General features: G+C 48.3%; 1 protein-coding gene across 3 annotated transcripts in view; it reads left to right on the top strand.

Annotated features, from left to right (window-relative positions):
- The window catches only part of TIAM2 (TIAM Rac1 associated GEF 2), a 197,910-nt gene that overhangs the window by 101,481 nt on the left and 81,966 nt on the right, over nt 1-14,463 (top strand). For all 3 annotated transcript variants that reach the window (XM_053668779.1, XM_053668780.1, XM_053668778.1), the window contains exons 2-5: nt 1,726-1,836; nt 2,804-3,982; nt 8,156-8,591; nt 13,492-13,664. In XM_053668779.1, the coding sequence (XP_053524754.1) occupies nt 2,810-3,982; nt 8,156-8,591; nt 13,492-13,664 (1,782 nt within the window). In that variant the 5' untranslated portion in view covers nt 1,726-1,836; nt 2,804-2,809. The remainder of the gene's footprint in view (nt 1-1,725; nt 1,837-2,803; nt 3,983-8,155; nt 8,592-13,491; nt 13,665-14,463) is intronic.

Here is a 14,463-nt window from a genome sequence, read left to right as displayed (position 1 = left end):
TCTTCTCTTGCTCCTGATCTCAGAGGAAAAACTTTCAACCATTCACCATTGAGTATGAAGTTAGCTGTGGGCTTATCATATATGTCCCTTATTATGTTGAGATATATTATTTCTTCTGTGTCTAATTTGTTAAGAATTTTTATCATGAATGGATGTTGAATTTTGTCAAATTCAACATAATTTTTTTGTCAATTCAGCATAATTACTCTGTCTATTGAGATGGTCACATGATTTTTGTCTTTTATTCTTTTAATGTGATGTATCACACTGATTGATTTGTATACGTTGAACCATCCTTGCATCCCAGGGATAAATTCTACTTGATTATGGTATGTGATCCTTTTAATGTACTGCTGAGTTTTGTTTGCTAGTATTTTATTAAGAATTTTTGCCCTGGCTGGTGTGGCTCAGTGGATAGGAGTGCTGGCCTGAGAACCAAAGGGTCACCAGTTTGATTCCCAGTCTGGGAATGTGCCTGGATTGCAGGCCGTGTCCCCAGTGAGGGGCACTCGAGAGGCAAGCACACATTGATGTTTCTCTCCTTTTCTTTCTCCTTCCCTTCCTCTGTCTAAAAATAAATAAATAAAATGTTTTTTTTAAAAAGAAATGGTGATTTAAAATAAAAAAGAATGTTTGCCTCTGTATTTATCAGGGATATTGGCCTGTAGTTGTTCTTTCTAGTTTTTCTGGCTTTGGTATCAGGGTATTGCTGGCCTTGTAAAATGAGTTTGGAAATATTCCCTTCTCTTTGACTTTTCTTGGAAGAGTTTGGAAAGGATTGATATTCATTCTCTTTAAATGTTTGGTAAAATTCACTGGTGAAGCCATCTGGTCCTGGGCTTTTATGTGTTGGAAGATTTTTTTCTTACTGATTCATTCTCCTTACTAGTAATTGGTGTGTTTAGATTTTCTATTTCTTCCAGATTCAACCGTGGTAAGTTGTTCGTTTCTACAGCTTTTCCATTTCTTCCAGGTTGTCCAGTTTGTCAGTGTATAGTTGTTCCTCATTCTTTTTTTTTTTTTTAAGAACAAAAAATCCACTATTGAACCCTCACAGCTCTGCCTTCTATGTCTGCAGAGAAAAGAAAGGCTTTGTGTCCTGGCAGCGACTCCTGCCAGATGGCAGCGCCCCCAGCCGGCGCCCCCTCCCCTCGCAGGCGGGCCTCCTGCCCCTACTCCTTGGGCAGCGTGGCCCAAACATGTGCTTGAGAAAAACCGGTCCTCTCATTGATGGGGTTGACTTCCACGGCACAAGTTATTCTAGCCAAGGACTATTTCGCTGTGTTTCAGCACTTTGGGCTTGGTTCTCGCAGCTTCGTCAAACAGAGAACAATGAGCTTTCTTGTCATGTCAGGATGATGCTCCCGCAATGTTCCCATGCGGTGAGCCTGAGAGTTGTTTTCCTCGTGGTGGTGACAGATGAGCCGTGACTCACCCCGGCGCTTTCACCTGCTCACCCCTGAAACAAAGGCGTGCCTTTCACTGCTGCCTGCGTGTTGAGCTAATGGCCTTTACACGATTGGATGGGCAGTTCTGGCTTCCTTTACATCTTCCAAACAACCTGATGAGTCAGGCAGTTCACAGACGTTTCATTTATTATTTTGACAGTGAAATCTGCATACAGCAGTCATCTCTTTAGGTATTTTACATTAAGCCCTTGTTTTTATTTTGCGGGGGGAACTGGTGTAAAATGCTTGACAGAGTTTCTCTGCTTCTGTGTTTCAGGGTCGCTCCATGGACTCGCTTCCTGCCCTTGTTAACCATGCTGCCTTGCTCCCAGGACCACGCAGAGCCGACTGACCAGTAGTGTCCCTCAGCGCACAGGTGGGACTGCAGGTAAACCCAGCCGTGTGCCTTGGGCTTCACCGTCAAGCTGTAAGACTGTGATTAAAGATAACGAATAAAGGTTTCATGACTTGGTCTGGTTATTATTGTTTTAAAATGTGTTTGACAGCCACCAACAAAGAGAAGCCAGTCTATTTGACTTTGTTTTTGTGGCTGTACATTTTCTGTATAAAGGAGGTAGAATCCTACTAAATATATTTGGAAACATACCTGGAAGCCTCAGCTCCAGCTTTACTAAAGAGGGGGGACAGTTTGGATCAAATTTCCCTGTGAGTTTGGCCTCACTGATGGACTCACTGAGAAAATCTCTACGAAAGCTTTAGAGATTTGTTTTATTGACATGTTTTTCTGCCCCAAACGAGAACTTTTATCCTCCCTCCCTTTTCATCTCAGCCTAGTTTTTGAGGACTTCTAGCCCTTTGTTTTGTGGGATTTCTACTCTGTGGGACCTAGGAAATCTGGAGTTATGTCATAACTGTGGTAGTTTTTAGAGCAGCGATCTCTTACATTGGTATGCAGTACATGCATCATGAAAATGTATCTCCCTGGTCATTGAGAAGTCACAGAGAATAGGTATTTCCCCCTCATGTTTCCCTGCAAGAATCACTGATTCAAAACCTCCCAACACCAGGCCTAACAGAGGTCACTGCTTTATGCTATTTTTATGCCAGTTCAATTTCTAGATTAACCTCATACAGCAAATTATGTGTTTAAAGTAACTGGCACACGAGCATGCACTTCTCTCACTCTGGCTTGATAATGACTTGCTTGTACAACGTAGAGAGCCAGTTCAGTGCATGAGTCTTGTCCCTGCTTCTCTGAGTGGTGTGTCAGGCGCAGGAAGCAGTTGCTTGGTCACTTTGTAAGGTGAAGATCAGTCTTCTGTTTTTAGAAAGTTCTGTCATATGGCATGTAATTTAGGTCATGGGTCTTACTGATGCTACTGTTCTTAATTTAGGTTAAAATGGGGAACTCCGAGAGTCAGTACACATTTCAAGGATCTAAAAACCATAGCAATACTGTTACCGGTGCTAAGCCAAAGCCTTGCTCCCTGAAAATCCGCAGCATTCATGCAAAAGACGACAAGTCGCTGCACGGGTGGGGTCACGGAGGCAGCGGAGCGGGTTACAAGTCCAGGTCCCTGGCCCGAAGCTGCCTTTCTCACTTTAAGAGTAACCAGCCTTACGCCTCGAGGCTCGGTGGACCCACCTGCAAAGTCTCCAAAGGCAATGCCCACTCCAAGCACAGGACAAACGGCTCAGGAAGTGATGTGCTGGCGACCCACCCTGCATTCCCGCCTGAGAACGGGTTCCACCACGTTGGTCACGAGCGGGCCGAAAACCGCGTGGCCTCGAGGGACTGCAATGGGCACCTCCTCAACTGCTACGGGAGAAACGAGAGCATCGCCTCCACCCCGCCGCCGCCCGGTGAGGACCGAAAGAGCCCCAGGGTGCTCATCAGGACGCTGGGGAAGCTGGACGGCTGTCTCCGGGTGGAGTTCCACAACGGCGAGGCGGGCGGCCACGGCGAGGCGGCCCCCGAGGCGGCGGGCGGCCCGGTCCGGCTGCTGCGCTACTCGCCCACCCTGGGCCCCCGCGCGCCCTCGCCGCCCAGCCCGCGCCTCTCCCCCGCGGACTCGCGCCCGCGCTCCAGCAAGGGCAGCAGCTCCCTGAGCTCCGAGTCCTCCTGGTACGACTCCCCCTGGGGCCACGCCTGCGAGGGCAGCGAGGCCGAGGGCCCCTTCCCCGCGCCCGGCGCACTGGACCCCAGCCCACCCGCCGGCTTCCCGCCCAGGGGCGCCCCGAAGCCCTTCAACCAAAGCTCTTCCCTGTCCTCCCTCCGGGAGCTCTACCCCGAGGCCCCCCTGGGGAGCCTGGCCCCCTCCGGGATCCGGCTCTCCGACGAGTCCATCGGCGCGCCCGCCAGCCTCAGCCACCGCGTGTCCTTCGCCTCCGACATGGACGTGCCGTCCAGCGTGGGGCCCAGGGACCCGGGCCAGTACGCGTCCTTCACCCTGCCCTGCAGGAAGTCCAAGGCCTTGACGGAGGACCCCGCGAAGAAGGACACCCTGAAAGCCAGGATGCGCCGCATCAGTGACTGGACGGGGAGCCTCTCCAGAAAGAAGCGGAAACTCCAGGTGAGTCCGCCTGGGGGGCAGCAGGGAGGACGCCCCTCGCTTTTCTCTCTGTGAAATGGGGATGCCGGTGGAAGGGGCGTGCAGCGGGGTCCTGAGGCCGCCAGGAGCCCAAGCCCCAGCAGTCCTGTTTGCAGCTGTGGGTTGGTTTGTCCCCCTTCCCTTCAGACGTGCGTTTGAGCGCTTAACCCAGGCCTCCAGTCCCGCAGTTTGCGCAGGCGCACCTCGCGTGCCCCTGTGCTGACCCACAGCCTGCCCCACCCGGGACGTGGCCTCCCGTGTCCTTAGAAGGTGCAGCCCCGGAGAGAATGCCACCCTGCGGAGGTTAACTGAGAACTTTGCTGGGGCTCATTCTTGAAGCATGTACAAAAAGGAGGCGTGATAGACTGTTGTCATTTGGGGGGCAGTTACCTTTCCTGAATGTGACGTTACTTTGAGAAAATTAAAATTTCTACACTTAAGTCAGTACATCAAAAAAATAAAAGGTGATGACCTGTCTATACGTATATCTCACTACCTCCTTATGGGGCTAGCGCACAGTTTTAGAAACATCTTGTCCCTAAGAATGTGTGATAGGGAAAATATGACAGTGATGACAAAATAAGAATCATGATGATAAAAACAATGCTCTTAACAGTGTGTGGGGTTTGAACAGGGAATCCCAGAGGCTTCACCACAGACTAGTGGCAGTTGCTAAGTTTTTCAGTTTGTTACTGTTGCTTGTTTTGTTTTGACTTTATTTAGAGGAAGGAGAAACCTTTTTCTAAAGAGCTCGCTATATGTCATTATTGAAGGGAGTTTGGTGGACAGTCAGTCTCTAGAAGAATTGCATTTTAACCATCCTGGACAGATACAGGATGGTAAAATGTTATAGAGCTTTAGGGGAAGAAAATAATATCCCTCCCCCTGTAGATAGTTTCAGATCTGTAACATTTACCGCCTTTATTGGTAGTTATTTCCTTCTTAGGTGTAAGATGCCCCCGCCCCACCCCTCCCATATTGTACCTTGTTGCCCTTTTGTGCTTTGCACAGAATGACGATCACCATCCTGTTACTCACTCTTCATATCCCTGAATGGAGTGATTCGCTTACTCCTTCATCACCGCCTCTTCAGGCCAAGCTGCTTAATAGTGGAGATGTTTTTGACTCTTTTCTCTCCGCTTCCGCTTTCCAAACAACTGGCAGCAGTTGAGCAGAAGGGGAAAATAGCGCCCACTTTCTCTGGGGCTTCAGTCCCCCGCAGACAGCCTTCATGTCTTTCTGAGTCACATGTTCATTCCGCTGTCACCTACTGTCACCCCTAATGGATACTGGCAATGAGCCAGTGGTCCCACATCTCTTATTTGCATAGAGTGCGTCCCTCATCTACGCTGTGGCCTGGCTAGCGCAGGGCTCTGCTGGGTCTGGTTTAGTGTTGGCTTCAATTCAGTTCAGAAGCAGACCCGTCGCCAGTGTGTATTGACCCCATTTGGTCCCGTGCTGGCCCTTACCGCTCAGCCCACGTGGGGAGGTGAAACTCTGTCAGCTCTGTATCACCCCAAGACTTAAGCCGAATGCAGTGGAGCACAGCTGGTTAGATTCAAAGAATCTGAATCCGAAGGCTAGAACGGACTCCCCCTCATTTTAAAAATGAAGATACTAAGATTCAAGGAGTTCGGGGTCCTTCCTGAAGACACACGGCCAGTGAGTGGAGACACTGGGGCCAAAGCCTTAACTTCAATTAGCCATGTGACCAGTGTAGTCATTGAAAAAAATAAAAACCCTCACGTGAGAATATGTTCCGCTCGTGGAACGAAGATTATCATCTGGGTTATTAGGCTTGTTGCTGCACCTTTATGAACTAAGAGAGTCTTATTGATTTTTAGTGAGAGGCAGGAGGAAGGTCACTGGGAAATTCTGCAGAGGCTGGAGGGCCCTCCTCCGTAATGCAGGCAGATGGTGTGTGAACCATGACAAGGTGACACGGGTGCTCTTCCCCAGAAAGTGAGGGATGGCGATCACAGTTTTCCTGCAGCTCCCAAGGTGTAAAGTGGCACCTGGAACCCCTCTCTTCTCTTTGCTGTGGTGTGCTCTGGCCATCGAGTTACATTATCCGTCATTTAGGATGGTCTGATGCGGGGAGATGGAAGTCAGTCGGCTTGGTGTTACCCGTGTCACATGGCACGTTAGCTTCACGCCCAAAATGCGTGATCAGAGAATCCAGCTGAGAGCATATCTAGGGACATTCAGCCATCCGTCCGTGCATGCATTCCTATTTGCTGAGAACCAGTCACTGGCTATTAGGATTGTAGATGAAAAGATTTAGAAATTTATTAATAATAAATTTATTAATACTAAACTGGGAAAGTTTATGTCTGTGTTTAACAATCAGTTATAAATACTAAAATGTGATCAATCATTTCCCATTTCTCAAAGAGAATTTTGTCTTTGCTACCATTGAACATTTAAAAGTTAACACTACAGCTTGAAGTCCCTCATAGCAACAGTGTTTATGGGTTGTGTTTAAGCTTGGCATGGAAGCGCCCTCTGACACGTTCTGAAACACCCCGTTATCGCTCTTGCGGGGTATCCGAGGCAGCCTCAGTGGTTGGGGGCTATGAGTCAGTGTCATAGTCATGGCTGGAATCACATTAATATTGTACCAGCTAAATGCAAAGTATTGCTTCACTTCCTAAGAGTTTTTGAAGAATAACAAAGTGACAATTTATCAGAAAAATCTTAAACCATTTTGAAAGTTTCCTAAATGACTCACCGCAGCTGGCTAATTTGCTGTGCTCTTGCATAAGCGTCAGTGTGTAAATAAATGTGACTGTGGTGCACAGTGTAAACACAGGGGGAAATAATATTTTCTTTAGTAGTAGCTGTGTTTGGGGCTCAGTTGTTCATTGTTCCTGGGTATTTGGAAGTACTCTTCAGTTGATGATTTTCTACAAACGATAGCAGGTAATCAATCGCTCCTTTGCTGCTTGTTTTCTGGGTGGAATTTCAGAAAATAAGACCCCTCTGCACATTATAATTTTCAAAATGAGGCTGTTAGTTTGTAGTCCTTGATTCAAGTTTCTTTCATGTTTATTTTAGTGGATAAGGAACTATAACTGGAAGCCCACTAGCAGATGAGCAGGCGAGTGTGCTAGCATCTCCCTGCAGTTACCATAATCTAAGCTCTAAGTTTGGATTATCAGTATCTTTTGAGTCATGAGTTAAACTCACTCTCTGCTGAAGAATTTAGTTACTGCTATTTACCAATGAATAACCTGTACGGATGACTTTTTTTGAATGACTAGACTTCTAATCTAGGCGCAGGATGAAACCTTTGTGTTTTTAGCTCTGTGCTGGCCAATTCATGTAGTCCTCTTAGGGGGTAGCAGTTATTCTAGAAATATTAATTTTACTTAGAGCTGCCCATCTCTGATTTTGTGTTCAAGTAAATATGAAAGCCAAGAGTCATGCCGTTGTTACCCCAAGTGCCTAGAATAAAATAGATGTTCAAATGAAAGGGTGAGAATGAAGTGTATCCTTTTCATGAAGGAAATTCCTAAATGAAGTAAAGATATTAGTTATGAAAAAAGGGACAGTGACTAGCCACTACCCTTTGTGGAGAAGGAATTTCATGTGCATGGTTTCTCTATCCTAAGTGGGGAAACTAGGTGCCAGGGGTCCCCAACTCTAGACCAGGGCAGGCAGCAAGAAGCAGGAGGCCGTGTGGACCATGGGACAGGCAGGGAAGTCTGTGCCTTGCAACACTGGGCATGACTTTCCAGTTTAGCTTGGAAAACGTTCAGGAGAAAGAACAGACTGCAAGACATGTGTTTTTTCCCACAAAGACTCTGATTCATAGTTAGCAAAAAAAAAAAACTCAGTCTAGAAGTCTTCACTAATGTATTTTATACACACTAGTTAACTTCCTGATGTTAAGCATTAGTAGGTTGAGGACCGTCCTTGGTATTTTTGTTTACATCTTGAATCATTGACTCCATTGGCTATAAATTGGGTTGGGCAATACTATTTCTCCCATTCTTTCTGGTTCAGAGACTTGATAATTAAAGATGCACTTTTGTTAAAGGAGTCTTACTTTGTGGCAATAGTACTAGCAGCCAACAATGTCACACTCATGCAATGTTGGGGGAGGGGTGCTTTACTTGACCTCTGATGGGTGGTCTTCTGTGTTGCCCCCAGGAGCCGAGGTCCAAGGAGGGCAGCGAGTACTTTGACAGCCGTTCAGATGGACTGAACACAGACATGCAGGGACCCTTCCAGGTGTCTGCCTCACTGTGGTCCGGGGGCTCAGCTCAGCTTCTGTCCCAGAGAAGCGAATCTGCTCATGCCATTGGCAGCGACCCCCTCCGGCAGAACATTTATGAAAACTTCATGCGCGAGTTGGAAATAAGCAGGACCAACACGGAGAACATAGACACGTCTACAGAAACTGCGGAGTCCAGCAGCGAGTCGCTGAGCTCCTTGGAGCAACTGGACCTGCTCTTTGAGAAGGAACAAGGGGTGGTCCGGAAAGCCGGCTGGCTCTTCTTCAAACCCTTGGTCACGCTGCAGAAGGAAAGGAAGCTGGAGCTGGTGGCTCGGCGGAAGTGGAAACAGTACTGGGTAACACTTAAAGGTAAGTGCCTTGTCGACCACTGAGGGCCACGGGATCCTTGCTCTGCTGTCCCCTTTCCTGGGAATGCCAGTGGGTCCGGTGTTAATTTCGGCTCTTGTGAAGGAAGCTGACATGGAATTTACCAGCATGCTTCACTATGGTCACTTTCTCAAGCCTGTTTAACATGGTTTACGTGATGCTCACATTTATGGTTCACTCTAATAAGTGATTGGATTTCATAGTGATTGCTGATTATTTTATAGGCATTTCTGTACCATTCTTTAATACTCTTCCTGCATGTGAAGGAAAGGAAAAAATACCCCAAGTACGTAAGCAAATGTTATTTAGTTATTTGGAACGTGGATTCTGAATGTCACGTTTGGCACACGTTCAGAACCCCGAAGAGGTATTGCCGCTTGTGAAACAAATAATTTTATCTGGGTTATTTGGCTTGTCGCCGCACCTTTATGAACTAAGAGAGTCTAATTGTTGTCATCGAAAGCAAATGCTTTGTTTCTAACCTAAAGGAAATAGCAGCAAGAATGTGATAAGATGATAGATAGAAGCTTCTCGGCAGTTGTAGATTTGAAGGGATCGAAATGTCCTGAGGAAAAGTGAGAGTCCATGTCTGGACGGTGGTGTTGACTTATACGGGGGGCAACAGGAGGAGCAGCTTCGCAGCCCCCAGCATTTCTGCTCCACCGTCCTGTGACTTTTTCAGAGGAACTGAATGTGGCGGTCAGAGTCAAACCTCATTTTTGGGCGACACCCTTCCGATCACGGGGGAGCGCAGACCTGTCGATCGCCTGTGCAGGAGGTCTGTGAGCCTCCACGGGCCCCTTTCTGGATTTTTTTTTTTTGCCTCACTTAGAAAGTTTGAGCCCTCTACCCCCCAGGTTGGGGTGCTGGTGCCATTTTATAATGACCCATAAGCCCCTCTGGGAAAGGCGTGCCCAGAAAGGCCTTTACTTTTAAGTACCTTTCCCTAGCAAACTGGAGAGGCTATACAGCCGAAGGCCCAGTGTCCCACAAACAGCTCCTATCCTCTGACTCTGGACTTGAATCCTGTGACACACTGTGACTGAGGAAGGCATCTGGGGAGGCAGGTTCTCGTACCGAATGACGGAAGGGATTTGGAAGGTTGGAATAATGGGCTGAACCTAGCAAGATAAAACTTGAAAGGGATAAGTTATACTTTATGGCTTAATCAAATAACTACCTTAGTACGCAATAGGGAGACGTGGCCGCAAAGTTTGACAAGCGAAGATGATTTAGAGGTTTGATTTGTAGGCCACTCTTTGAATGAGTTCCCACTGGGATGAGGCCAAAGTAAAAGCTAATGTGCTTTCAAAGAGCGAAGGGGGCGTTGGACGTCATTGGAGATGTCACATGATCTGCAGCCGTATAGTCTCTGCTTCCTCCTCAGAGTTGGTTGGCTCTCTCTTTGGGGTGGGATTTGTGAGTAAAATGATTCAAAAAAAGACTCTACCTGAAGTGTAAGTGGAGAGGAATGTGCACGTGGCCCTTCCAGCGAGCAAGCATCTGGAATTGTTTGTGAATTACATGCAGTCTGAAGCTGCCTCTTATTTGCAAATTTAGAATAGATGCATTCTGTTCCATAATGTGTTATGTATCTATTGTTTTTAACGTGAAATTTGTTTGTTGTTGCTTTGGGAAGATATTCCCTGCCTATATCATGGTTTTGAAACCCCCTGCCCTGCCTTCCCCCCACCCCCATGCATGTCCCAGGGGGTAGTGGCCTGTGATGTGTGGTGCGTGTGTGCGTCCATACCCCACTGTGAGAAGCAGAGCCTTCGGGGACCTGGAGGGATTCAGAACGAGGCCATGTGGAGGATGACAGAAGGATCTGGGAGTGTTTAGCTCGGAGGAAAGTGAGCAGCTCTCTCTTAGAAGAGGCGCTGAATTTAAGTTCATTCACCAGAGGTCAGCATGGGACTAGTAGATAGAAGACAAGCCAGTTCTGAATGTAATGTAAAAACCAACCAACCAACCAACCAAACAAACAAACAGAAAACAAGAAAAACAACAGTGACTAGGGCCATGGGCAGGTGGGAAGGTACCACCTTCCTGAGTTCCCTGATGTTGGTGACATTTGCACAGAGCTGGATTGTCAGAAGCTTCCTGGGACAGATCCAGGCTGGTGTCACATCAGGGTTCTTGCATTCTGCCCTGGAAGGGACACCAGGAGCTTCTGGCCGCTGACTTCTGGGGCAGGGATGGTCCTGAGTTATCTCGGTGATTACGAGAGCTGCAGCCCGGCCTGGGCCCGCTGTCTCGCTGCCGGCTCAGGAAACACTTTGAGACCTATGGATGAAGGGTGCTTTGTAAGCGTAAATGTTATCAAGCGCACATGCCTTCCTTTCCTTTGCAGCCAAGGAAAGGCATGCGATAAAGACATTTTTTCCCCCAGCATAACCTTTTCCATGTGGCTTTCTATGTCTCTTTCCTCTGGGAATTCACTATGTTGAGTTGTGCTTTCTTGGCTTAGAAACCAAGTTGTGATATTTGGATTTTAACTATTTGGTTTAATCTTAGTTAAAAACATACATGTGTGTCTATAGGCACATGTGTCCCTTGAAGCAGAATTTTGAAATTATCTTTGCAGTGTGTGTGTAAATAGATCAGAAACAGTGTTCTGGAAAGAGAAGCTATTAGCAAGCCACCTGGTTACCTACCTACATTGAATGCATAGATGTGCTAAGGGAACAAACGTTCTGTAGGGCTTGCAGGGTGTAATGCATTTTTAACAAGGAGAATTCAACTTTCCATCTGTCTTTTCCGTTGAGTAGCTTTTCACGCAGTTCACCGGGGGCTTCCTGGGAAGAGAGTTGGCCAGGTCATCGATGACACCCCTCAGAAGGCACGGCAGATGGCCGATGTCAGCCGAGGGGTTCGTGAAGTGATGTTAGGGTGCTGGTGATTCTGCTTCTCCGTAGGCCTGAGACAAGGAATGGAGGGATGTGTGTGGGCTGGGAGGATGTCAGCAAAAAGCTGGGTATGGGAGGAACCGAGAATAGCTGCTCTCCTTCAAAGCGCTGGTTAACATTTCTACTCCTAGTGTGCCTTCTGTTCTTGTACGTCTGCTGCTTTTGCCGGTCTGTTTTCTCTTGCTGCTACTGTGGCTGGAACTTCCAGGGTCTGCGTGGGGAGCTGACAGCCATGGCACTGCTGGGGGTGTGGGTGGGGGTCAGGGACCTCACCCACACGACTGCAGCCCCTTTCCATCCACTGCAGCACCCAGCATGAGAGACCCAGATTGAGTTAAACTTGATGCACTAGATTTGCGATTGATTTCCTGTTCTTTAAATTCGATAGCAACAACCCTCAGCATATTGTTTTACATCCCCGCCTGGCTCTAAAATGGGACGTCCTGTTTTGGTTTCAGGCCGCCACATCAGGGCCGCGTTCTGTCCTCGATGGGGTGTGAGGTTTGGCAACAGGTTGGCATCTGCCCAAGATTGTGTTCATTTCCCCTGCATGCAATGGTTCCATCACAGCCGCTGGGAGCACAGTGTTAGGGAAACTGGAAAGTCAACGTTAACCCATTGGAAAGAACTTGGACTTGGGGACGCCTGGCGTGGCCCTGTCCCCTTTGTCCTGGTTCCTGGGCCCCAAGGTCACAGTGTGTCACACACCACAGTAGTATCAGACCTGGAAGAAAGATTGGGGGTGCTGGTTCCCTGTGATGCAGTGGCTGGAGGAAGAGACCACTTAGCCCTGCAGAAGCAGCTCTGGCCCTGAGCCTCCTGCTACCTTCCCTCATTCTCAGAGCCCCTGCCCGCTGCTGCCCCTGGGCTGAGTTTTGTCTGCCGGAGGAGAAGTGGCTCAGTGCTTCCTGAATCAGAGAGCACTGTGCAGGGAGAGGGGAGCTGTTTCTGAGGGCAGAGCGGGGGCGGGCCTCTTGTTCTCCTGCCTTCTCCGCTGCGTTACAGACACACATTCAGATTCGTTGTTAAAGGGGGAAAGAAATGACTCTGGCAGGCGTGCAATTGTTTTTAAAGAATAATAATTATTATATAACAATAATATTTACTGTATCACCATTATATATTATTTATGTAATATATATAAGAATAATATATAATAATTATTATAGGGCATTCCTATCTTAATTATCAAAGCAGACCCTTTATAACTTCTAGCTATAATACTTGATTAACTTCTTCGGGGAAATGTAACTTCTTAGGTCTATGTGGCAGCGTTTTTAGAGTGATGTTTTAAAATTCAGGGATATTTAGTTTCATTTTTCTCTCAATCTAAATTGCTCAGGTGATAGTAATATTTCCTCTCGCTGTGCGATAGGAGGATATATTGAAATTAAGCTATTTTACACAGCATTTGGTGCGCTGTCATAGGTAGTGAAGTTCCCCATGTCTGCTCGGTTTCACGTTACCACACGTTCGAAGTGTGGAAGCTCCCGTAGTTAGCAAACATGGGATTTTCTTCTGCCTCCTGCAGCTGGCTCTGTCCAGTGTGGTGTTGTGGGTAAGAACGAGGTCCCTGGGGCCAGAGGGTCTGGGCCCAGCTGTGGAGCCGGCACAGGTGGTGTGGCCTCAGGTTTCGCATCTGTGACGTGGGTTAGACTCACCTGCCTTCTGGGGCTGCTGGGGGCACCAAGTGAGCCTGCGCCTGTGGGTTTCTGAGAGGCGTTCGTGGTGGGGAAAAGCAGCAATAAACAATGATAAACGCATGGTGTCGCTCTTACCGATACTTCATTTACAGAAACATCTCTTTTCACCCCCATTGATGCTAATACACGGATGCACACTTTGGAGACCGGACTTTTCTTTTGTGTGACATAGTTGCCACATTCATTTTTTTTTAGATGCGCGCCTTCCCTTCTCCTGGCTTCCCTCGGCCCCATGCCGGGCCCACGTTGGTTTTGCTTCTCTCTCCACAGGGTGCACGCTGCTGTTCTATGAGACCTACGGGAAGAACTCCCTGGACCCCCGTGGCGCGCCTCGCTGTGCACTGTTCGCGGAAGACAGCATCGTGCAGTCCGTGCCAGAACACCCCAAGAAGGAGAACGTGTTCTGCCTCAGCAACTCCTTCGGAGACGTCCACCTTTTCCAGGTACCACCGAGCTCTCTACGCGTGGGCGTGAGATGACAGCTCGCGTACTCTGAGAGTGTGATGGACCGAACTAAGAGGCGCAGCTTAGCCATGTCACAGGCTGAGTCGGGCTTTGGGCTGGGGCCCAGCCGAGGGTGGTGGCCTCAGTGCAGATCCGTCATTGCAACAGCGAGCACTTCTCGGGTGCCCATGACTGCTGGGCTGTGGCCCACAGGCTGCTCCTTATACAAATGAAAGCCGTGATCCCTGTCTGGGAGCAGTTGGTGATCCAGGGAGTATGAGGTCCAGAATTCCCGGAGGGGAGGCTATTTCAAGGATGCCTAGGAAATGTGGACCCCAGAGGTTTAGGCTCCTGCTAAGAGGCCCGGTGGAATCCTGAGAGGCAGCTCTTGAGGAAGCCCCCCTAGACCAGCGCTTTTCGGTGAGGCCTACCTCCCGGGGGGGGGGGGCTCAGGACGCTAGGAGTCAGGTTGTGTGTTGCTAGGACTTTTAGCAGCTTTCTAGCAGATGAGCAGTCACAGAGTGTGGCGGGGCCACGCCACCGCTGCTGGGGGCGGGCGTAGGTGTGAACCCTGGGGCTGTTGCTGAGCATCTTGACCTCGGTCTTCTTCGAGCACTGGCTGAACTCTTCTGAGTTTTGGACCCTCCAACCAGGAGGATAAGCTGAGCTTCTAGGATTGTTTTGGGTGTAAATGATATAATGTGTGTCCGTGTTAAGTGCTGAAGACTGTTACTATTATCTAACTATAATTTCTGTTATTAATGAACTCAAAAAATGGGGGGGGGGTGATTCCAAGAA

Source organism: Artibeus jamaicensis, unplaced genomic scaffold (genome assembly GCF_021234435.1).
Source record: "Artibeus jamaicensis isolate MK-2021 breed Jamaican fruit bat unplaced genomic scaffold, CSHL_Jam_final contig_497, whole genome shotgun sequence".
NCBI lineage: Eukaryota > Metazoa > Chordata > Mammalia > Chiroptera > Phyllostomidae > Artibeus > Artibeus jamaicensis.
This window is presented reverse-complemented; position numbering and strand designations above follow the sequence as displayed.